This window comes from Mixophyes fleayi, chromosome 2 (assembly GCF_038048845.1).
Source record: "Mixophyes fleayi isolate aMixFle1 chromosome 2, aMixFle1.hap1, whole genome shotgun sequence".
Classification (NCBI taxonomy): Eukaryota; Metazoa; Chordata; class Amphibia; order Anura; family Limnodynastidae; genus Mixophyes; species Mixophyes fleayi.
The window spans coordinates 56,686,883-56,712,187 of record NC_134403.1 but is presented as its reverse complement, the minus strand read 5'-3'; the positions used below and the strand labels follow the sequence as shown (position 1 = coordinate 56,712,187).

The window sequence follows — 25,305 nt, the reverse complement described above, 5'->3', positions numbered from 1 at the left end:
CCTGAGGTAGGGTTCAGTCCCCGAAATATAGTACATATTTTGCTTTTCTGGAATATATCTACTCCTATGGGAGTATGACTGAGTGGCAGACCCTTGGTTCATTTTGTGAACAATTCACAGGTACTTGTCACTTCCATTGTGCAGCAAAAATGTATTAGAATTAAGATTCAATAAATCCATTTACTCATTTAAAACTTTATGAAACTGACAAGTGTCTGTGAATTCTGCACAGTGAGTGCAGTGCTCAGAAGAGATGGGGGTCCTTGGAGGTTAGAATGGTATCTCCTGCCACTTGCCCAAAATTTGTTATGGGGATATGTACTATTCCGCCAGTGCATTTAATCAGTCAATAAGATCACAATGTTACACATAGAAAAAGCCGCCTATTCCTATTTTTACACATTATAATAATTAATGAAGGGTCACACACAATAGAACAGTGTCTTGACTATGTTATTAATAAATGTGAAAATTGCATGTTTCATATAAAATGTAATTAAATGCTAACACAAGTACAACATTTAAATTAAATATATAAACATCTGTTGTTCTCCCCTTCACAAATGAAATGAGATTAAAACAGGTGAAATACAAACATCTTTAAACATCAAGTGGCAAACTTCTTTTATGCAGTTGACCCAATGGAAGTGACAAATAAGTAATACAAATAGACGGACGCTGCGTCATATAATATAGCCGCAACTCTAATTAATTAAGTACTATCAGCTGGAAAGGTCTGTATGCAATTAGCCAAACAAATGCAGCTAGATAGTGCTGCTGACTGCCATCATCAATATTGTGTATCATTGCACTAGCCCTACAGCTCTGGTAAGAGATGTGTATGCTAATTGGTCCCATTTACTGGAACACGTCCTTAGAGCTCTGAGCGTGTTCCACCTCTCCAGGCGTAAGGAGACACAAGCCAATGATATGAAAATGTCCACAAATTGTCTTATGCATACACTTTTTTGTTCACATGCACAGTACTCAAAAGTATATTTTGCACAATAAAACAGACGTAGGTCCAAGTCTAAATGAACCCCTATATCAGAAGACAGACATGACAAATGAACAAGGCTATTTATTTCACCCTAACACTAATCAAGTTTGCAAAACAAGTTGTTGTTAGATAAACTATGTTATATGTCCCATACAATAGATTCTGTATATTTAACAAAATATAAGATCACTTAGGTATAATTTACTTTAACAAATACAAAAATATACAAAATATTATCTTTGAGCATAAATCAGGTCATTAAACATATACCAGGCCGCTTACCTGTCACCTAACACAATTGAGGCCTTTCATACATTACATATATTATTAAGTTATGTGTCCTTTTTCACATGTTTCACAGTGGTTCCCAAACTTTCTCAGTTCGAGTCTCCATAATTTTTTCAAGGCACCCTTAAACCAAAATGATTACCAAGTAGACCCGTTTTTCAAGTATTTGGGTTAAAATAATGTGACAAGTATTCTCTTCACCATCGCACTGTGCCCCTTCACCGTCGCACTGTGCCCCTTTATCAGTTTCCTTTTATTACACTGTGCCTTTATCACACTGCCCATTTTATCCCAGTGCTGCCCCTCCATACCTTACTTACCTTTTATTTTGTCTTTTTTATTTTGTTTTCTTCCCTTTTACTTCTGTCTTCTTTTCTTCAAGTTCATGCTCCTCTCTCCACCGCTCCTCAAGTTGGCCTTGATGATGTCGGTGGACAAGCGGGGAATGACAGGCGGAAGGAAGTGCCCCTCAGGCTTGCCACCCCCCGCCCAACTTGCTTATTCCGCTTAACTTGAACCAAAGTTTTACTTCTATCTTTTACTTTTTTTTATATGGAAACAACAAGTTTAATGCATCTTTAAAATTCCAGAATTCTAAAATGTTGGGTTTTCCACATTTTAACCAACTTAATTTCCCACCAAAGCCTTTAAACAATTTAGATACAGTTTACTTTTATTAATGTTAGATATAACACACTTAATCTCTGCTCTTGAATATTGCATATTATCGCATCCACAATGCATTTCTGTGTCGTATCCAAGAGCAATGAGAACAAAACCACTCTGCCTAGGTGGAAACAAGAAGAGATAAAGCAAAAGTATATGTACAAGTAGAAATCTACCTTAAATAATGTTGGCTAAAGGACCAAACAATATGAAGGCATGTATTCTGAGAATGTTAGAATAATAATTAATGGCTACTATATAATTAAAAATGAATGTCATATTTTGTTTCCACATAGGTTCCACCAATACTTCTTGATAAGCAATTCTCTGAATTTACTCCAGATATCACTCCAATAATTTTGGCTGCTCATACAAACAATTATGAAATCATTAAGCACCTGGTTCAAAAAGGTGTTTCAATCCCCAGACCACATGAAGTTCGCTGTAACTGTGTTGAATGCGTTTCTGGATCTGATGTGGATAGTTTACGGCACTCTCGATCAAGGCTGAACATCTACAGGGCATTGGCGAGCCCGTCTCTAATTTCACTGTCAAGTGAAGATCCTTTCCTCACGGCTTTCCAACTGAGCTGGGAGCTGCAAGAGTTAAGCAAAGTGGAAAATGAGTTTAAATCTGAGTATGAGGAGCTGTCAAGGCAATGCAAGCAATTTGCAAAAGACCTTCTGGATCAGACAAGGAGTTCGAGAGAATTAGAAATAATACTTAACTACAGGGATGATGGTGGTCTGTTGGAAGAGCAGAATGGTAATGACCTTGCCCGATTGAAACTGGCAATTAAGTACCATCAAAAAGAGGTATGTTCTAATGCTTAAAGTTGCATATTTGTTATTGCTATTTAAATTCCTGTAATGTAAGGTTGCAACATTTATACATGCAAAAGAAAACAATTGTTCCTGCTTGTCTTTACCTACATAGATGCAGTATTTGCATAGAAATAAAACACAAATGAAATTAAAGATTAAAGAGGAACAAAGACATAAATGTTCTTTTCCCCACACTATACCCCAACGAATGATGGTCCCCAACATACAACTTCTGAAGTTTCAAAGTCATAGGGGGGTATTCAATTGTTGCTTTTAACGCGCTAAAACAAAAAAAACCGAGCGCTCTAAAAATATTAGCGTTAATACGGTAATTACTCGCTAAATTTCAGGGAGCTGCGAGATAAAATACAGCGAGTAAACTACCGTATTAACGGTATTTACGCGCATATTACCGTATTAACGCTAATATTTTTAGAGCGCTCGGTTTTTTTTGTTTTAGCGTGTTAAAAGCAACAATTGAATACCCCCCATAGTACCACCTAATTTCAAAGGGCAACTTTCACCTACGCTCATTGAGGCTGCCTATTTGTGGGTTGTGACAATAGTCAAGCGATAGCTGCCAATTAGTTTAATAGAAATTAAGATAACTGAAGCGTGACTTAATGATGTCACTATGTCCTAGTAAATTAATAGACTGCATTATTATGAATATTGTTTTATCCCACAAAATAGCTGCCCTTGTCTGCCCTTGTGTGTTTAGGTAACAGGTGGACTTAGTGTAGATCCTATGCTCAGATTAATGCACTATATAACTGGTACTCCGAGCGGTCAACTGGGCATGTTTTAAGGATCTTCTCAAACAAGAACAGATGTAACTGGAATTGGGTTCTTAATAATGTGATGTGTTCACTTCTACTTCATTTAGAAGTTCCACAAACATTGTTGATGAGACATGGACAGAACTTTAAGAACCTTCAACACTTTAGAGAAAACCGTGATCATGTTTGTCTAAGAGACATGAAATCCATTGTGTATATTCAATTCAGTGTTTTTTTCTAATATTATTATTATCATTATTGATATTATCATTTTGAAAGGAATTGTGTTTAATGAGTAACCTCAAGGGAATGATAATAGTAAATAAGACAATATGAAAAATAGCAAAATTGCAGCAGAATTTTATGCAAATCAAGCATGTGATGGCACAAGCCATTTTGCAAAGGTGTTATTTACTAGCAATGCAATCCTTGAATTCTGCTTTTGCTTAGTCATGCTGTGTGATGTGGTTGAGGCTGGTACATGAAGCGCGATGGCACCTTAATAACTTGCTAAATAGAATAATTTACAATTTGTATATCTAGTTTATAGCCCACAAAGTATTAATGTGTTGAGCTAAGCATGGATGAGCAGTTTTAATACAATGTATTTGTGAGATAGATGTAGGAGTTGTAGTTAACGTGTAATTTATATAACAGTGGAATATTATTTAATGGTCTGAACAATGTAAATGACTGACATATCATTTATAATATATTTCAGTCAGTATGTTTGAATTAAAGTACATACAATCAACAGTAAGATACATAATAATAAATGAATGATAAATGGTACAAAACTGTTTATTTATATGCTCTACGGGATGTGGACATAAAGTTATTGGGAACAATAATAAAGGATTAAAAAAATAATGATTTCCATTTGATAACATTTTGGATCTTCAAACCTTTGAGGTTAGTTTTAGATTGTGTTCTCATATTGAATGTAATTCCACTCCATAAATGTAATGTAGAATTATTAGCTATTACCAGTCTATTTGTGGCACCTTCTATCTTCAGAATTGGTGTGAAAAGCCATATCAGTAACTTAAGCCTTTGTCTGGCTGGTAGTGGGAGACGAGGGATAACCTAGCTACCTGAGACAAGGTTCTGACCTCACATTACTATATAAATAGCCCTGTCTGCTTCCATGAACTCTTGATATATGCATTGTCCTCTTTTGTTATTATGGTATGACAAGAAGTTCTTCACATGTTGGATAGAGGATAATGATTTCCTTCCTGAGTGGATTATTTATATCAATATTCTATACAACCTTACCAACAGGATAAAAATCAATTGTATTAACTCAGCATTAAATAAAATGTTTTTTGCTGTGTCAAAGAAGCATGAAGTGTATTAAGGTAAATGAAAAACAAAGGATAGTGACAACCATTACTTCATAATTTTTTATAGATAAACTGGCATATACAGGAGCTGTATATAGCAGAGATGCTTGGGCTTGGGTTTCTGAAAACTGAGCCCACCCAAACTTAGGGGATCCGAGTAGGCTCGCCAGCCGGCTCGGTATCTCTGGGCGTCCTCGGATCTGACTCCAGGCAAAATGTCATTGTTGCATTGTCTGATCTCTCGGGTTTTGGATTCCATAAGAACATCCTTCCCCAGGAGATCCAGCGCCATTGCTCACACAGAAACAGGAGTAGCAGTGTTCTTGTCACTTCACAAAAATTGACTGGAGATTATTGGAAATTGATGTTATTGTGGTTATTAATAATGTAGAGAAAAATAAAGAGCCAAATTTTGTGATTTTAGCAAAAAAAACAAAACGGGATCTTAAAAAAAATCGGGATTCAAAACCAAAACACGCGAGGGTAGTTTTGCTAAAACCAAAACATGAAGTTAATCCAGATCCCGATCCAAAACCAAAACACAGCGGTCAGTGAACATCTCTAGCATATAGTGGTCTTGGAGGTTGTAGGCATTAACAACCTTTATATGTCAAGTAATTGATCTTAAGGGTTAATAGTGAGGAAATTATCTGCTGTGGTAATGTGTTCTGTTATCTGTCATTACCCATCAGCACTAAGCCTTTCAAACTCCTTTATGAACATGCCCTGTAATAATCCAATTCATTTAGATTGTTATCGGGAATCGTGTTATTTTTCGATGATGATGGGGCAATTAGCTGGTTACCACTAGAGATGGGCAAATAGATTTCAGATTCTGAAATTTGTCCAAATTTGGAAATAAATTCTCTACTTTCACTGTGAGATACACTGTTAGTTACCACTTTGTTAATACAATGTTTGCTGGTGGAGTCTCAGAGAATATCTGCTACGCTCAGTTAAATAAAATCTCGGTAACCACATTAAGCAGCAGCTGTAAGCAGGTGTTTAAAGCAAAACAAACAAAAAAAGTGCTGAGAGTCACAGCAGCAAAAAATAAATAAACTATTATTTGTATAGAAGTAAAGTTTGTATGGTGTACATAAAGCTCATTTATGATGTGCAAGAGACAAACCCAAAGCACAAATGCTCCATTGTTTGGACTGTTGGATCCATGGATTTGAGGGTCAACATGGTGAATGTGGGAGAGTAAAGGTTTGTGCCCCCTGATTTCCCTTTACTTCTACAGCTGCTGATAAACTCATTTCTAGGCATTTCTACTATTGTAATAATAACAGTCAAACACATAAAAGTGACAAGCAATAAACTAAACAGGTCCGTATTTTAGGAGAAAAAAACGGAAAAGTTCAAAGTAGTAAATGGAGTGTTCCTAAAGTGGTCCTAGTTTAGACTTTGAAGACTTTAAATTGAAGTTTCACTCTTTCCGTGAAGAGGACATTCACCTAGAAATGTGTTATACAGATAAATAAACTTAAAAAAGTTACTGATATTTATCTGCGCTTCCTCTAAATGCAACTTTACTAATCTAAACAGGATATACACTTCCTATAGAAAATATTGTAAAGTAAAAATGTTAGAGACTTCAAGTGCTCTTAGTGTTGCAACATAGGTAAAGATAAATGAAAGATAAATAAATTATACTTATATTCATTGAAGATCAGATTCCTCTCAGTTGTAATTCATTCTCCATAGGGAATCACATAATAAAACAAATAATAAAGGAACAGCATAGCATAATATTGTTTGATATAAGAAATATGGCAAATAGTGAACAGTAAACAAGGAAAACAAAAATTAATGTTCCTTAAGATTCTCTGGAGTGAGTTCTTGTTAAACCCCTAATGGGGATACACGTATTATGATAATAATTTCTGTGTACTTTAAAGCACCAACACTCAGATGATTTTCAAGAGGAGCTTCTTCAACACAATAGTTAATGTTTCTTGTCTCTCTCTCCCCTCTCAAGTGTGTACTTACAAGATGTTATAACTTGAAGGCATAATATGAATATTCCTTTATCATAATTGGTATCCAGAAGGAACTTGAAGTATCCAAATGTACTTGATAAAAAAATATTCTTTAATACAAATATACAAATTCATTAAAAACAAAACATATAAAGGACTTCCTGAATACAGGATATGGATGGATTCCTACCAGATTGCAAAGATGTTAGGCATGGTATAAATCATAGAAAGTCCTAGAAATTGTTGCAGTGATCTCCCCTCTTGTTAGGATATCTTGATAGTCCAATTCCTGTATCACAAATTCAAGTCCACAAGCCTGAAACCAACGCGATTTAACCTGTATAGTCTTTCTCAAGGATCCTTTAACTATTGTGTTGAAGAAGCTCCTCCAGAAAAAGAGTGTTGGTGCTTTAAAATGCACACCCATTATTATTATAATACGTGTATCCCCATTAGGGGTTTAACAAGAACTCACTCCAGAGCATCTCAAGGAACAATAGTTTTTGTTTTCCTGTTTATTGTTCACTATTTGCCATATTTCTTATATCAAACAATATTATGCTATGATGTTCCTTTATTATTTGTTTTTTATATGATTCCCTATGGAGAATGAATTTAATCTGAGGGGAATCTGATCTTCAATGAATATAAGTATCATTTATTTATCTTCCATTTATCTTTACCTATGTTCTAAGAGCGCTTGAAGTCTCTAACATTTTTACTTTACAAGATAAATAAACTTACTGGTGCAGTATGAATAAGTACAGGTGAGCATTTTTGCAGTTTGTAAATGAGTATATTTTAACTGGTCAAATCTTCTTTATATGCAGAGGCAAACACATGTCGGGATTTTACAAATGCTTGATTTTTGGAACAAAGCAAAAAAAAAAATGCTTCCCGCATTAATGATAGAAAATGAAAAGTGCAATGTATATACATCTAATAATCCATGTTAAATTAAAAAGAAAAAACAAAAGAATGAGTCAAAAAGTAAGCTGCACATTAATGTAGAAATCCACATTATTAAACTCCTTTACATAAATCCATCTTGCCAAATGAATATTACTTTGTAAATTAATACAACCCTTCAAAATTAATTCTAATCTTCCCTTATATGAAAATAATAAAAAAAAATACAATTAGTATTACAGTTACTCACCCAGTGCTTCACATAACTCTTAGCAGCTACGAAACGACATATGAACACAAGTAACTTACTCTCTGTATTTTATTTTTTTTCCCTGAAGTCACAGGAAACACTAGAGCCAAAACATAAGTAATGCACTAGAGCGATAAAATAAGTAGAATAATGGTGGTCAATTTGTTGAAGCCAAAGGTAATAAAACAATGGCATAACCCGGCAAAATTAAGACTGCAGATAAAGTGTTTAAGTTTAAATAATTCCAGGCACTTTCTGGGAGGTTCCCCAAGGTTCTGGGAACTGAAACCACCCTTAATATGGATGCAATGGCTGTCACTTAGGTGGGATTTACTTAATTGCAGTTTGGTATGCTGTTTTCAAACTGCGATAAAACGCCATCTGCATGATATATCAACCTCAGATTCCCATGAAATCCTATTCAACATGCAAAAGCAGAAACCACTGGTTTTTAAAGCAAACCAGTTACCCGCTTGCATACGAACAAAGATGTGTCTACACACTTACAAGCCCTAGCCATAAAACAGCCTGGTAAAAGGTTTCCACCAAAATGGGTTACACCACTTAGCGCAGGAGTGGAACATCTATGAGAATGGAGTGGTGGTGGTGCTAAAAAGCAGAGTCTCTCCCTCCCCCGTCCCAGAGACCACCAGTCCTACACAGTAAAGCTGGAAACACACCACAGAATTTTCCACCAACTTTTTATGCTGATCGATTTTACATGCGATCGATGGTCTGATCGCTCGGTCCATGGACTGCATACACACTAGCCTTGTTTTATACGATAAAGGGAAGAGCGAACGTCCCTTTAGCAAATTTTTACAGCCATGTTGTCGTGAGCAATGATTGTAATTTCGTACTCCCTATTGTGGATCGGTCGGAAGTTTATACACACTACACAACGGAAACGAGATTGGAACGAAAATATTTAACAATATGACCAACCAAATGAGGCAGCAATCGTCCATTTGGGCAGACTTTCGACCATCGTGTCACTACACACACTGACACGACTTTTGAACGAGCGGTCGTATGTCGGCTGGTTGAGCCAATTATTGGACAAAAACCCTGTAGTGTGTACCTAGCTTAAATCACTGAGGCTATTTCCAGCTCCCTTGGGATGTAGAGTCATGTGTGAAAAAGATCAGGACCCCTGGGATGACAACTTTTGCTCTCAGTGGTCCTAGTAGAATGAACCAGCATTCCTAAGACCCCTGCCTATTATACCAAAAATAACCACACAGTTTAAGAATACATTTTTGCTGAAATAAAAAACATGCCCAAAGTCCTTGTTCACCACTTTTTCATGTTGGGGCTCTTAGCTAGCAGTTTAAGCCTGTTATGGGTTTTTTTTGTATTTGTCCCATTAGATGAAGAAAGAAGAGTTTCCCATTGGACTATGATGGAAAGAAGAAACAAAGAAGATTTGTTATGTTTTGTTATAATAAAGTGGGGAACATGGGCTTTTGGGTGAGTTTTGCTCATATTTATGAGTTTGTCTTTTTAACTTACTTATATTATGAACGCCTTACCATTATACTGGGACCTCTGAGCTGGCAAAGTTGCTACTTAAGGGTCTCAATGTTTTGTATTACCCAGACTTCCATAGTAGGAAGAGCCTGCATAGAAAAACAATGCAGTAATAAAGAACACTAAAAATGACAAAAAAAACAAAAAACCCTACAAAACTATTGAAGTGAACTTTGATGACATTACGAAGCAACTAGGAGGAGAAGGGAACAAAACACTTTGGGACTATGATTCTTCTTGGCAAGGTCTATCAACACCTACAGTATCTATATTTTGCCCACATTCATAATTTTTTTTAGCATATTCTCATTTTAAGAAGACAGTGCTGACGTAGAGCAGCATGGGGTGGAATGTAGCTGTCAAAAAAGGAAGATTAAAAAGTATTTTCATTTTTCATTAAGCTAATTACAAGGACATTAATTGGAAAAGACAGCTTTCTGTAGCAAAAACCAGAGTCTGTGAACTTCATATGTAAATTGAGTACAACACTGCTGTACACTGAGTACATTAGACTTTATATAGAACAATAAAATAAATAATGTACGCTTCAAATTAAATTTGACAATGCCAAATTAAATTGCCGTTATCATTTGTCTATGACTCTATTCATATTAAAAATTACTGAGCTGAATAATATATTGATAATAAGTGAACACATGATTAACTAAAATTAAATAACTTTTATGCAACTGTTCTGTCTAATTTATTAGCTGTCAAAAATCACTTTACACCTGGTCAGTACTAAGAAAAGGCTTAGGGAGAGTTACAAAATGGGGCTCTGTCAACTGCATAGCTATGAATAGATTTAGTGACAGTTTTATATGTCAACGTGAAAGATGCAAGTGTAACATTAACTTATTAGATTAATTAAGAGATTCTGTCTAAAGTCCCCATGGCCCCAGTACTGATCTGAGCCTGAGCATCCCCCAGGATATGTGGAAGCACCAGCGCAGTATGTTTAGTACTTACTCTTTAGTTCTGAAGTGGTCCAAGGCAGCCATATAGTGATGTCATCACACTGTGCTTCTAATTCAGATTTAAACCTGTCATGCGGTGTCCTTCTGTTATTGTTAAATCAGGGAAAGAACTGAGCAGCAGTAAGTACATGCAACATATTGGGTGACTGAAGGGCTACCCTTATTCTGATACCTTTATGGCTATTCCTTTTAATACTTGTATAGTTAATACTAATATAGCAATCCCAGCATAGATTGGCTCCAATCTCACCTTGCAATGACTTAAAGAACTCTCAAATAGTCAATCTCAAGTTCAAGCTCCACAATGCCAGCATGGAGAGGGCCTGTAGAGCGATTACTTCAGGGCCTGGGACTAAAATGAAAGGCACATCTATACAAAATCAATAAATAAGGAGGCATGTTGATAAGCTTTATAGCTTTTAATGTTTTCTTTAGTCTGTTGTCACACATGTAGAGGCGTGTTCATTTAAAGCTGTCCCCCCTATGACTTGAGAAAAACCTTATCGCTTTTCACCCTTTAATAAATCAGCCCCTGAATTTGTCATTAAGTCTTTTGGAAGGAGTATAAAGAGCATGTATGCAACAGAAAGTCTGACTGATAAAATGTTGGGGAAGGATACCGCATATATCTTCTAGTTCAAGTGGACCTTAGTTATGATGTGGTGTCAGGGTGGAAGTAAAATATGGGAAAAATAGATGGACATCACTTCAGCACTGGTAGGCAAAGTAAAACGCTGGTCCTCATTTGCAAATAACACTGGATATCTACTGAAAAACCACAGTGCCACACAGCTCACGTCACGTGACTCCTCACTCATGGTACAACCTGCTATAGGTTTAGAATCGCCAAATAAATGCCATTTTCTGTTTATTCCTTAAAATACTGGTCAGTTTAATACTGAAGATGTTCTAGCGGTGACCACTAAGCCTGGGACACTAGAGGTGGCAATATGCATAGCAGAAAGGTCTTCTATTTAATGGATTTCCTGGTTGTACTTCCGCTGGGCTCCCCATGCTCCTCATCCTCTCTCATCATCTTATAACAATGTTTTATACTTTGATTGAGAAAATGTGAGAATTATCAACATACCAACTTCTTCAAAATGTACAGTGTTAAGCAGTGTAGCTAGGGGGGAATGAGGAAGGTGCATATTCAGGAACATCCCGTGCTGGAGAGTTCCACTTTACAAAAAGACTTTGATTGTTACACCAGATCTGAGCTGGTGGAGATTGGTTCTCAACCTGTACTTTTAATAGGACACGTCTTGCACCTCCAGTTGCTCTGTGGGGGAGAAGAGCTTTTGTAGGTGATATTTACCTAGTGTAAAATAAAGCTTCAAACTCACAAAAGTACAACATTTAAGAGGGAGAGTCTTGGGAGTATATTTTCTAAACTGTGGGTTTAAAAAAGTGGAGATGCTGCCTATAGCAACCAATCAGATTCTAGTTATCATTTATTTAGTACATTGTACAAAATGGCAGCTAGAATCTGATTGGATGCTATAGGCAACATTTCCATTTTATCAAACCCGCAGTTAAATTAACCATTTCTTACACATTAGTCTGACACAGTTGTCTGTCCACGATTGTGGGGCATCTGGAAACTTGTGAGGACGGTGGAGGATTGTTGTGGGGGTGCAGGGGAGTGTCATCGTCGCTCCAGGGGCGAGGCCATGCCGTCTATCCCTGGCTTGTCTGCATCGGCTGACCTGCTGTGTGCCGGCCCGGCTTGTCGGTTGGCCCTTCTCCTGCTGGGTCCCTGGTTTGTCTGCATCGGCTGGTCTGCTGTGTGCCGGCCTGGCTTGTCGGTTGGCCCTTCTCCTGCTGAGTCCCTGGCTTGTCTGCGTCGGCTGGTCTGCTGTGTACCGGCCCGGCTTTTCAGTTGGCCCTTCTCCTGCTGAGCCCTGGCTTGTCTGCGTCGGCTGGTCTGCTGTGTGCCGGCCCGGCTTGTCGGTTGGCCCTTCTCCTGCTGGGTCCCTGGCTTGTCTGTATCGGCTGGTCTGCTGTGTGCCGACCCGGCTTGTCAGTTGGCCCTTCTCCTGCTGGGTCCCTGGCTTGTCTGCACCGGCTGGTCTGCTGTGTGCCGGCCCGGCTTGTCGGTTGGCCCTTCTCCTGCTGGGTCCCTGGCTTGTCTGCATCAACTGATCTACTGTGTACCTACCCGGCTTTTCAGTTAACCCTTCTCCTGCTGAGTACCTGGCTTATCTACATCAACTGATCTACTGTGTACCGACCCGGCTTGTCAATTAACCCTTCTCCTGCTGAGTCCCTGGCTTACCTGTATCAACTGATCTACTGTGTACCGACCCGGCTTGTCAATTAACCCTTCTCCTGCTGAATCCCTGGCTTATCTGCACCAACTGACCTACTGTGTACCGACCCGGCTTGTCAGTTAACCCTTCTCCTGCTGAATCCCTGGCTTATCTACATCAACTGATCTACTGTGTACCGACCCGGCTTGTCAATTAACCCTTCTCCTGCTGAGTCCCTGGCTTGTCTGTATCGGCTGATCTGCTGTGTGCCGACCCGGCTTGTCAGTTGGCCCTTCTCCTGCTGAGTCCCTGGCTTGTCTGCATTGACTGATCTACTGTGTACCGAACCGGCTTGTCAATTAGCCCTTCTCCTGCTGGGTCCCTGGCTTGTCTGCACCGGCTGGCCTGCTGTGTACCGACCCGGCTTGTCGGTTGGCCCTTCTCCTGTTGAATCCCTGGCTTGTCTGCGTCGGCTGATCCACTGTGTGCCGACCCGGCTTGTCAATTAGCCCTTCTCCTGCTGGGTCCCTGGCTTGTCTGCATCGGCTGGTCTACTGTGTGCCGACCCGGCTTGTCGGTTGGCCCTTCTGCTGGGTCCCTGGCTTGTCTGCACCGGCTGGTCTGCTGTGTGCCGACCCGGCTTGTCGGTTGACTCTTCTCCTGCTGGGTCCCTGGCTTGTCTGCATCGGCTGGTCTACTGTGTGCCGACCCGGCTTGTCGGTTGGCCCTTCTTCTGCTGGGTCCCTGGCTTGTCTGCATCGGCTGGTCTGCTGTATGCCGACCCGGCTTGTCGGTTGACCCTTCTCCTGCTGGGTCCCTGGCTTGTCTGCATCGGCTGGTCTGCTGTGTGCCGACCCGGCTTGTCGGTTAACCCTTCTCCTGCTGGGTCCCTGGCTTGTCTGCAGCAGCTGATCTGCTGTGTGCCGGCCCGGCTTGTCAGTTGGCCCTTCTCCTGCTGAGTCCCTGGCTTAACTGCATCAACTGCATATAGAACATTATTTTATATGCCATTATTTTGTTTTTCCTGATTGTACATTTACAAGTTTCTACTTTTTACCTGTTATTATTCTACTATTTATATGCCTTTATCTTGTTTTTCCTGATTTTATATTTACCAGCAACTAGTTTTACCTGTTATTATTCTTGCCTATTTCCATTGTCCTTATTACCTCTCCTTCTATTATTCTTTGCCTTCCACGCCCTAATTGGTTATTGTCCTCCATCTTGCTATTGTCTCCCTGCTTATTCTTACCTGTTATCCGCTGTCCTTATTATCTTACTGTTCTGCTATCATTCTTACCTGTCTTCATTGTCCTTATTATCTCACTGTACTGTTGTTCCATGCCCTCCACGCCCTAATTCGTTATTATCTTCCACCTTTTCATTGTCTTCCTGCCTTTGTTCTTACCTGTTTTTCACTGTCCCCACTATCTCACTGTTCTGTTACTCTCTCTCCCTATTATGCCTCCCCGCTCTCACTCCATACCCATACTCTCCCCCCGCCCTACCTCTCCCGTTCCTCCCCGCCCATCCCCCGCGCGCTGCTCATCTTGCTAACCTCATCCCCATTTCCCCCCTCTCCTCTCCCCCTTTCTTCTGTGCCCTCTGGAATGCCAGATCCGTCCGCAACAAGCTGACTGCTATCCACGACCTCTTTCTATCCAACTCCTTTAACCTTCTTGCCGTTACTGAAACCTGGCTCTCCGATTCTGATACTACTTCCCCCGCTGCCCTCTCCTATGGTGGCCTCTCCTTCACCCACTCCGCCAGGCCTGGTGCCCGCCCTGGCGGTGGAGTTGGCCTCCTCCTCTCCTCCACCTGTACTTTTCGTGTCATTCCCCCTGAACCCTCCCTCTCCTTCTCCTCTTTTGAAGCTCACTCCATCCGCCTCTTCTACCCCATCCATCTCCGCGTCACTGTCATCTACCGCCCCCCTGGCCCCACCTCCCTCTTCCTTGACAACTTTGCTAGCTGGCTTCCTCACTACCTCTCCTCCGATCTCCCCTCGATCATTCTCGGTGACTTTAATATCCCCATCGACAACCCCACCTACCCTGCTTCCAGCAAACTGCTCACCCTCTCTTCCTCCCTTGGTCTCACCCAATGGACCTCCTCCTCTACCCACTGCCTTGGTCACTCCCTTGATCTTGTCTTCTCCTACCTATGTAATCTCTCCGACTTCTCCATCTCTCCCTTTCCTCTATCCGACCACCATCTCCTCTCCTTCTCTCTCTCCTCTTCTCCTGCTCCCCCCCCTGCCCAAACCTACTCTGTCCATACGCAACCTCGATGCTCTTGACCCTGCCTCTCTGTCCTCCTCTCTCGATACCCTCCTTTCTCCCCTTTCCTCCCAGGCCTGCCCCAACCAGGCGGTCTCCCTCTACAATCACACCCTCACCTCCGCTCTGGACGCGGTCGCCCCTGCCCACTCCGTCCACCCCCGCTGCTCCAAACCCCAACCCTGGCACTCCAAATTTACCCGCTTCCTCCAAAAATGCTCCCGTTCCGCCGAACGTCACTGGAGAAAATCCCGCTCCCTGGCTGACTTCCTCCACTTTAAATTCATCCTTTCATCCTACAGCTCTGCCCTCTCACTCGCTAAACAATCTTTCTTTAAATCCCTCATCTCTTCCCAGTCCTCTAACCCCCGCCGCCTCTTTGCCACCTTCAGCACTCTCCTGGCCCCCTCCCCTCCCCCCACCCCCTCCTCCCTGACTGCCTCTGATTTCGCCTCCTTCTTCTCCTCTAAAATCGAGGCCATCCAACTTGAAATCTCCTCCTCCACTCTCTCTTCCACCCCTCCCACTCTTCTGTCCTCCCCCCCCAACCACCTTCCCCTCCACTCCTTCCGTCCCACCACCGGCGAGGAAGTCCACTCTCTCATTTTATCCTCCCCCCCCACTACCTGCCCCCTGGATCCCATCCCCTCCCACCTTCTTCGCTCCCTTTCCCCCACCACCTGCTCCCACCTCGCTCACCTCTTTAATCTCTCCCTCTCCACTGGCATCTTCCCCTCCTCCTTCAAACATGCTCTCGTATCCCCCATTCTTAAGAAACCTAATCTCGACCCCACTTCTCTCTCGAACTATCGCCCCATATCTCTTCTCCCTTTTGCCTCCAAAATTCTTGAGAGGCTCGTCTGCAGCCGTCTCACCTCCTACCTTTCTGAATACTCCCTCCTTGATCCTCTCCAGTCTGGTTTCCGCCCCCTCCACTCCACTCAAACTGCCCTGGCTAAAGTCACCAATGACCTCCTCTCTGCAAAAGCCAGGGGTCACTTCTCCCTTCTCATCCTCCTTGACCTCTCTGCAGCTTTTGACACCGTTGACCACCCCCTCCTCCTTCACACCCTCCAGTCTTTCGGCCTCTCCGGCCCAGTCCTGTCCTGGTTCACCTCTTACCTTACTCACCGTTCCTTCTCTGTCACCACCTCTGGGTCTCTCTCCCCCCCATCCACCCTTCCAGTCAGGGTCCCTCAGGGCTCTGTTCTGGGACCCTTACTCTTCTCTCTATACACCTCCTCCCTGGGTGAACTCATCAGCTCCTTCGGCTTCAGCTACCACCTTTACGCTGACGACACTCAACTATACCTCTCCTCTCCTGATCTCTCTCCCTCCCTCCTCTCTAGGGTGTCCGCCTGCCTCTCTGCCATCTCCTCCTGGATGTCCTCTCGATTCCTCAAACTTAACCTTGCCAAAACTGAGCTCATAGTTTTTCCTCCCTCTCATACCCCATCCCCTTCTGACCTCTCCATCACTGTCGACAACACCTCTATCTCCCCGTTTTCGGATCCTCCCTCCCCCTTCCCCGCCCTCTCTAGCTGTGCATTGAGCGTACTGAGTTGCTGTGTTTACTGTACTGTGCTGTCTCCCATTGTATTGTGATTTTGTTTGTCTCTGTACAGCGCTGCGGATGCCTTGTAGCGCCTTATAAATAAATATTAATAATAATAATAATAATTAGCTGGTATGTTTATTAAAGCAATAAATAAGGTTTCAATTTAAGCATTAAAAAAATGGCAAAAATGCTATTTAATGAAAGGGATAGTTCTAAGGTTGGACTTTGAAAGACACATTTGCACTTTTGAACAGTGCAATACTTCAGATTTTTGCACACCTAAATGCCCTTTAAGTTTGTGGTGTCTTCTCCCTAGAGCCGACATGCACCTTGATGTGTGCTGTGTGATGCTTCTATATATAGGTGCACAACCAATGCGTTTTGTGCTCCTTGGATTTGCTTCATAAACTACTTTTTTAGTTTTCCATCTAATTTGAGCTGTCTAGAGATAATATTAAAATGTAACTTTCTAAAAATAATCCATCAGATGCTTGATACAGTCCTTCAAAGTAGAATCCTCTTTAGGTTTACTTGTAAACTTTAATTTCCAAATTGCTTGGAATGAACATTAGTTGTAATGCTCGGTGTCTAATACTAGTCTGTTTTTCTTGTGTGCTACTATGTTTAGTATAATAATTCTTGACAAGTGCACTTATTATTTATTTACAGCTCATTTAATTTGGTATTAAACATAGTTTGTTTCAGCAAAGGTTTGACTGTGCTTTCTTTGTCCAGGTCAGAAGAGTGATGTGCCTAACTGTGAGATTTGTACAGTCATTTTATGCATTTGTAAAATATTGGATGCAAAATGTATTTTTAAGCCCGGTTATATGTTTCTCTTATATCCATCCCTCCACCATATGGACTAAAAAATTATTTAGCATTTAATGAGATATCATATCCTATGGAAAATCAGATTTATATGTTGCAAAACTTCCAAGTAGAGGGATAAATCAGTTCCTTTGCTGGCACTATAAGAGCTGTATGCATGATGAATCATGTACATACATGATGCATGAGCTATCTGAGGCTCTCCTTCACTTTCTGCCTTAATTGATTGTGTGCAGTGATGGAATCTGCTTTGTTGGGAAACCTCACTATCACCCTTGCTTGAGTGAAATTTATTAATCATCTGGGCTGATAGCAGTAGCTCAGTGGCTAACTCTACTGACTGTGTAACACTACCACTGACAGACTTCCTGTATATTAAAATCCCAATGTACAGCAGAGAAAGCACTTGGATATCTTTGTCTACCCGTTCCTGGATGTACCAGGCAACAAAATGAATGAAAATTTAATATATGGTGACAGGGAAGGCGCTATAGGCATAAACTGTATACACAATTCTATTGTCTTAAAAGTTCTGCACACCCAATATGTATTGTGTGGATTAAAGAAATATCATATAGTCCTTATAAATCAACTTCTTGGAGGAAGCCTAAGATCCAAAATGTGAAACTTCCTTCATAGCTCCCCACAGAAATCATGTATATGCACAAAACAGAAGGTAAACAAACCATAGTGCAACTTTGTATATAAAAAACTCTTTTAAAAAATGAATATTATGGAAAAAAAATAAAATATAAAATATAATATATATATATATATATAATTTGTGTAGAATAAATGTCCCCATATATTATATTTTCATTAGTGATTTTTGGGCTCATACACGGATCAGGAGCCTGGTGATAGGGGTCTGCTTTAGACAGTTTGTGCTTATTCATTTGTAACCTTTTGCTTAGGCATCAAAATTAGATATGGAAAAAAAACACCAAGGACCTGAGTCATTAAGGAGAGTAAAGCATTAAAAAGGAGTAACTTTACACCTGGGCAAAGCCATGGTGCATTGGAGGAAGAAGTCAATTTAAAATGTGGGGACAGATTTATAGTTGGGGTAGGGCATGTCCTAGATCAGCTTTAAATTTCAGTGTAAAAACAAAGCTATCAAGCATTTGTGTGCTAGATGAAAAAACAGCCAGTATTTATCTTTTGTACAAACTAATAAAATAATTTGCACCCCTTGCATTGTAACATTGTTTTTCCTGGAGAAGATTTACTCATTTTTTTTGCCTTACTTTCCATAATGACTCAGGCCCCAAGTGTGTCCTGCGCTTCTTTATAAAAGCAGCTTAACCAATTTAGAATAGGGATATATACACTTCCCCAAAGAACAATGATATGAAATAAGGGACTAAATATACATACATTTTTTAGTCACTTATTTCATATCAAAATTAGAATGCTCAATTATACAAAGTTTTGATAAATTAAACACGCTACAAACAAAGCTCTAGTAGCAGTAGGATGTGTAGTCTGCCATAACCATATACAATTTTAGTTATTCAACTGCGGTTTCTAGACATTTGTTTGTCATTTAATCTCTTTCTTTTTGTGTTTTATAGTTTGTCGCCCAACCGAACTGTCAGCAGCTGCTTGCGTCCCGCTGGTATGATGAATTTCCAGGCTGGAGAAGACGACACTGGGCAGTGAAGATGGCCACATGTGTAATAATAGGAATACTTTTCCCTTTCTTCTCTATGTGTTACTTGATAGCTCCCAAAAGCAACCTCGGACTCTTTATTAGGAAGCCGTTCATCAAATTCATCTGCCACACCGCATCGCACTTGACTTTCCTATTCCTCTTGTTACGTGCGTCACAAAACGAATACAACATAAACCAACCGGGACCTGCACCAGCCAAGACTGAGTGGTTGATATTACCGTGGGTTTTGGGTAAATGAATTACTAAATGAAATACATTTCAAACACAAAACGTATTTCAGTCCAACTGAAGGTTTACTGTTTACAAGGAATATGTTATAATTATGTCACATACTTTTATACTTGTAGCGTTGTGTCATTGTCCAGTCTAAAAAAGATTGTCAGGTGTACCGTTACTACACGTCTAGTATGAAATTAATCAAAATTAATGTATCTAATAGAATGTGACACGATAGGAATTCACTGAAAGACTTATCGTCATCATTATCATTTATTTATATAGCGCCACTAATTCCGCAGAGCTGTACAGAGAACTCATTCACATCAGTCCCTGCCCCATTGGTTCTTACAGTCTAAATTCCCTAATATAGACACACACTTACAGACAGACAGGGGGAGACAGACTAGGGTCAATTTTGATAGCAGCCAATTAACCTACCAGTATGTTTTTGGAGTGTGGGAGGAAACCAGAGCACCCGGAGGAAACCCACGCAGACATGGGGAGAACATACAAACTCCACACAGATAAGGCCATGGTTGGGAATCGAACTCATGACCCCAGTGCTGTGAGGCAGAAGTGCTAACCACTAGGCCACTGTGCTGCCCTTATAAAACAGAATAACTAACTGTTCGGTTTAGTCCGGCGGTTCCCAAAGTGTGCGCCGCGGCTCCCAGGGGTGACGTGGCGCTGTCACTGGGGTGCTGCGAGCCAGCCCTAGAAAAAAGAAAGCAAACAGAAACTTACCAATCCGCGCGGCACTAGGACCCAGCAGCCTCCTCTCTCGCGCAGCTGTCACTGAATATTGACGTCAGTGACAGCTGCGCGAGAGAGGAGGCTGCAGGGTCCTAGCGCCGCGCGGATTGGTAAGTTTCTGTTTGCTTTTTCTTTTTCTATAGCTGGCGCCTGGCGCGGGGCAGAGGAGGGGGTCAGATGGCAGAGGAGGAGGGCAGATGGCAGAGGAGGAGGGCAGATGGCAGAGGAGGGGACAGAGAGCAGAGGAGGAGGACAGAGAGCAGAGGAGGGGGTCAGATGGCAGAGGAGGGGGACAGATGGCAGAGGGGGCACCGTGAGAAAGGGCAGTGTGCCTGGATGTAGAGGGGGCAGTGTGCCTGGTTGCAGAGGGGGCAGTGTGCCTGGATGCAGAGGGGGCAGTGTGCCTGGTTGCAGAGGGGGCAGTGTGCCTGGATGCAGAGGGGGCAGTGTGCCTGGATGCAGAGGGGGCAGAGTGTCTGGATGCAGAGGGGTATTTTTACATACAACTAAATAAGTATTTCTGTCGTGACCTAAATACTTATTACAATCTTTTGACCCAACTACTTCTAAAACAGGACTGCTCAGTAATTATTTTGGAGGGGTGCCTTGAAAAAATTTGGAGACTCTAAGGGTGCCGCGAACTGCAAAAGTTTGGGAACCACTGGTTTAGTCAATAGCTGAGTATGGAATTAGGAATTACAATATATAAATTTACATACAACAACTTATGTATTTAAATGTATATTTATATAGAAAGATTAACCTAAACATAATTAGATAATATGTTTCCAGTCTGCTATAGATATTGTTTCAAGCACAGCAAGGTCGGGATTTAGAATTAAGCATAACACACATGTGACATGGGCAGCAAATGCTCAGAAAATGGCTTTTCGCAGTGTATAGGTCAACATTTTTTTGTTTTCTGTCCCCCCCATAATAAAGAAACATCTATGGGGGTTACGGAAAAAAACTAGTGATGTTGGTTTTACCCGAGGAACTTGTTTTGAATAAAGAAGGGAAGACTTGTATAGGATAGTGTTACTATATTGTGGTCTTTCGAGAGATTGTCTCTGAAGGGTACAGTATCCAATATAATCAAAAGTCTATAATAATACAGTATATCCATTACTGGTAAGGATTGTAGGACATTCACTCATACTAACATTCAACCAATGGGGCTAGGGTGCACGCATAACAAATAATGCTATGTTCACATGGGTATTAGTTAAATTTGTCAGGACTGGAAACCAGAGAAAAATGTATCTCACATAGAGATCATTGGTCTATATATGCAGGAGTCTTGCTAAGATAGTCATGTGCTCTCCTCCAGCATTTTTCTGCACAGATTAATGACCTCTAAGTGCCCCTTCATCTCCATTCGATTAATTTGTCAAAACAGAATGGAGAGGAGATGTCATCAACTTATGTCCATATGCCCTATTCGGGAAAAAAACATACTATAATGTTTTCTTTATACACCTTTATTTATTATCCCTCTACAGATCGCTACTAATTAGAACAAGTAATGTGGACTAACAGCAGCCACATATATATATATATATTTAGATAGGTAATAGTTATGTTACTTTCCTTCAGACCTCAATGTAATTATTAATAGTGACATTTTTGACCAAGGCTCAATCTTCACCATTGTAGCCTATAGACAAAATACTCTGTGCCACCTTACTCACAGGCTATACTCTTTTGCAGAGGATATTCCCATTCCTCAACTTTCTACCCACTACACCTCTCATGTAATTTAGTAATACAGACTCTTTTTTTTTAATCCTTCCCTTATACAGCATAATTAATAGATAAGTTCCCTGTAAAAATGCCATGCTTTAAATGTGCATCAACATTTCTTTCAGTGTGAAGGGGGTGAATTAATTTCTTACTTGCCTCATGACTCAATGCCATGAAATGCACTGGAATTATCTTTTGTACTATTATTGGGATAGTGATTGGATTTGATAAATATGGAGAAGGAATTAAAACTGTAATTGCCAGGGATGGCATAAGCTTTTGAAGGATTTTATTCTTTACAGTTTCTCTCTTCTTTTTCGTTGACCATTCTTTGTTCTTACCCGAGATTTAGTGTTCCGATAAGTATTGTATTTCTTGTAAAATGTTGACTTTTTAATATGATACAGTAGATAAACCAAGAATACTGTTAAAACAAAATGTTTTAGGAATGTCGAGTTTTATGAGCTGCGGGGCCAAAAGAAAACAGTTTTGCTTTTCAGAAACACAGAATAAATTGTTGTGGCTTTAACAAACATTATTCTACGCTGTCCAAAGCAAAGAGGGATTGAGCAGAGCAGCGTTGTTTGGCTTTTTAAAAAGTACAATGATAAACCACTGTAAATGAAATAGGAATCTAAATCTGGAGGCAAACCAGATAAACAAGCAGAACAACTGATAAGCAATTATCGTTCTATATTTGGTTTTACTTGTGCGCAGTACAATGCAGGATAATCAGTCAATGTCTGCACTTCTAACATAAAATGTATTTGTATTATTTTATAATCATTTTCCTGTTCAGCACTTCAAACAGGATTGTGTGTCAGGTGAGGACATTACCTTAGGTTTTTAAGAAAGGAGGCAGATAGAACTTCATGGTTCCATAGAGTCACTATTAGCAGTGTTTCTCAAATTGTTGTCTATGTGTCCTGGTATTGAGTTTAACAATTGCTAGAATTGGGCCAGTGGGATGCAGCACTATTTCCATAAAAAGTCTCTCAACTGATGTCTGGTTGATTTTGATGGAAAGAGATGTCTGAGTCATTTTCCAGAAATACACTATAAGCGTTTTGTTGTTGATCAGGTGACTAAGTAGTATGGATAACATCAGTGTCATGCTTATCAAACCATGGAGAGGCCACATGTGTTTTTTGGATATGGGTGTCGTCATCCTGAAAGACACATCTCCTTTCAGGAGAGAAATGCGGCTACAAGGTGTTACTCAGCGATTAGCATTGTTCTTGCTTTATAGGAGAATGACTGCTCCCAAATCATTTCTAGAAATGGGTGCCACAAAATTACAAAAACATCAGAACCCTTCATTGTTGAAAGAAGCAGGGCTTTTATCGCCTTTTTCCACTGCTCTGCAGTCCATTGCCTGTGTTCTTTACACCAACTTGCAAGTGTACATTGACATGTGCGTGGAGCAATGTTTGCCCTGCAGCACGACTGATAGGATATCAGGTCTGGCTGCCCATTCCACAGGCTGAAACTTGCACTCTACAGTTGTTCTCCTGTTTTACCTTGGATTTCAAATTAATGTATGGTTATCACAATCTTGGAATATGCATTTTTGCGCACTATTGTCCCTTCCGATTAAGTACTTTACTTGAGATCCATGTTGACACCATCTTAGACACTGTTGCTCAGGAAACATTTGCAAAATGAGCTGTTTTGGTCCCTAAAGCTGCTGCCAAATTTGCCCCCATAATCACTTTTGTTTCAAGGTCACTGAGATCTCCTCTGGTGCATAGACAGTAAGATTGTGCAGTATTTTTAGCATCTTTCTATGCAAATTCGAACTCTAACTCGTTGTTTGAAGTAAAAAAAAAAATCACACTTTAAAATGTAGCTCAAACAGGCAGAAAAGGTAGTATTTTATTGTTTAGTTTAACATGTTCTAGCTGCAAACATGATCGTTGAATTCAAGTTAACAACTTAGCAGTTATAAGCTACACACCATGGTGGGCGTCTCAAAAAGGGTTTTCATATTTTAAAGACTGGTTTGTCTAAAAGTTTGTTGACATCAAATTTCCAGCTAGCTGATACTATTTGGATACTAAGTAATTGCTCACTATTTTAAAGTTGTTTGTTATAGATAAATCATTCAGTATTTTCAAATATCTGTATCAAGTGAATGGTCATCATCTAGTGCTTCCCTCTAGAGCTGCTCTTCTGGCAAAATGAGTAATTTGTAATGCAGTGTAATTTATAATGGTCAATACAGGTATAATATCTTGTAAGGGTAATGATTTCCTGTTATAAAAATTACAGAATAAGAAAGCTATATGATCCTCCTACAGGTAAGGTTTTTTTAATTGCCTTATTTATTAAATTAAAAGCCTTTGCCCAAATATCTGTTTATTTTCCTACAGTTCCAGAAACAATTAAAATAGCATTAGTTAATATACACTCCAAATAGGAACAATACTCTTCTTCAGTCATATGTTATGTCTTACAGGTAGCAAACCTTCTAAAAAGAAAAAGTGGAGCTGTTGCCCATAGAGACCAATCAGATTCTAGCTATCATTTATCAAGTACATTATTAGAAAATGATAATTAGAATCTTATTGGTTGCTATGGGCAACACCTTCACATTTCCTTTTTAGAAGGTTTGATAAATCTACCCCTAAAACTGTTATTCTCATTTGAGATGTTTTTCCTGTAGTGAAGAGACTGATAGTACTCCTAAAATGATATATAAGTTTACTGGGCTCAGTAACTTCTAAAACATGCTTCTCTCAAGTTTGATAAATCCTTGACCAGCATTTCACATAATTGATGTGTTATATTTTTATATAAAAAAATCTATTAAATTATTTTATTGTATATTCTCTATTATATCAGGAACAGATCATTCAGGTTTGGCATAGATTAGGGAATTCACAGCATCCAACTTGAAGAAACATATACATTTGAGAATTATAGAAAGAGAATGTTTCTTTTTCATCTGATTAAAACTATAAATTATGTTACCCCCAGGATCAAAAAATTCTTGATAAGATGCCTTTAATTTGCTACAGATTAAAATATTAATTATGTAGTCTTTTCTCAAACTTGGTAAATAGCCCATATAATAAAATATTTGGAAATATACAGTATTTCTTGAATTTCTTTTATAAGTAAAACCATGAGTTATTAGTATATTTAAATAATAAAATTTGAGGCTATCTGACCCTTCCAAATGTAATAAATCTGCCAAAGCGTATTGAGCCAAACTTCTCTCATTCAAGAAAGTTACTATATTTGCAAAGTTTTCTTGAGATGTCAGCATATCTGTAGAAATGTTAAAAATAGCTGAGTGGGAAAAAATTGTGATGTTCGGAAGGCTAGTAACTCCTTAAGCGTTCCTTGCTTTCAATTTAATAAAGGCAATTTTATGCTTTTACTTTACAATACAAAATATTCTTTAGTACATTCATGGACATGTTAGCTTAGCAGTGA

The 25,305-nt window shown here is 39.9% G+C and overlaps 1 protein-coding gene across 2 annotated transcripts in view; it reads left to right on the top strand.

Annotated features, from left to right (window-relative positions):
* Nucleotides 1–25,305, top strand: part of TRPC4 (transient receptor potential cation channel subfamily C member 4) — a 198,126-nt gene that overhangs the window by 136,136 nt on the left and 36,685 nt on the right. The window contains exons 3-4 of one of the 2 annotated variants that reach the window (XM_075199024.1): nucleotides 2,251–2,769; nucleotides 19,049–19,379. In XM_075199024.1, the coding sequence (XP_075055125.1) occupies nucleotides 2,251–2,769; nucleotides 19,049–19,379 (850 nt within the window). Of the gene's footprint in view, nucleotides 1–2,250; nucleotides 2,770–9,434; nucleotides 9,518–19,048; nucleotides 19,380–25,305 lie in introns of those variants that run through there. The other variant, XM_075199025.1, reaches the window with a different exon arrangement.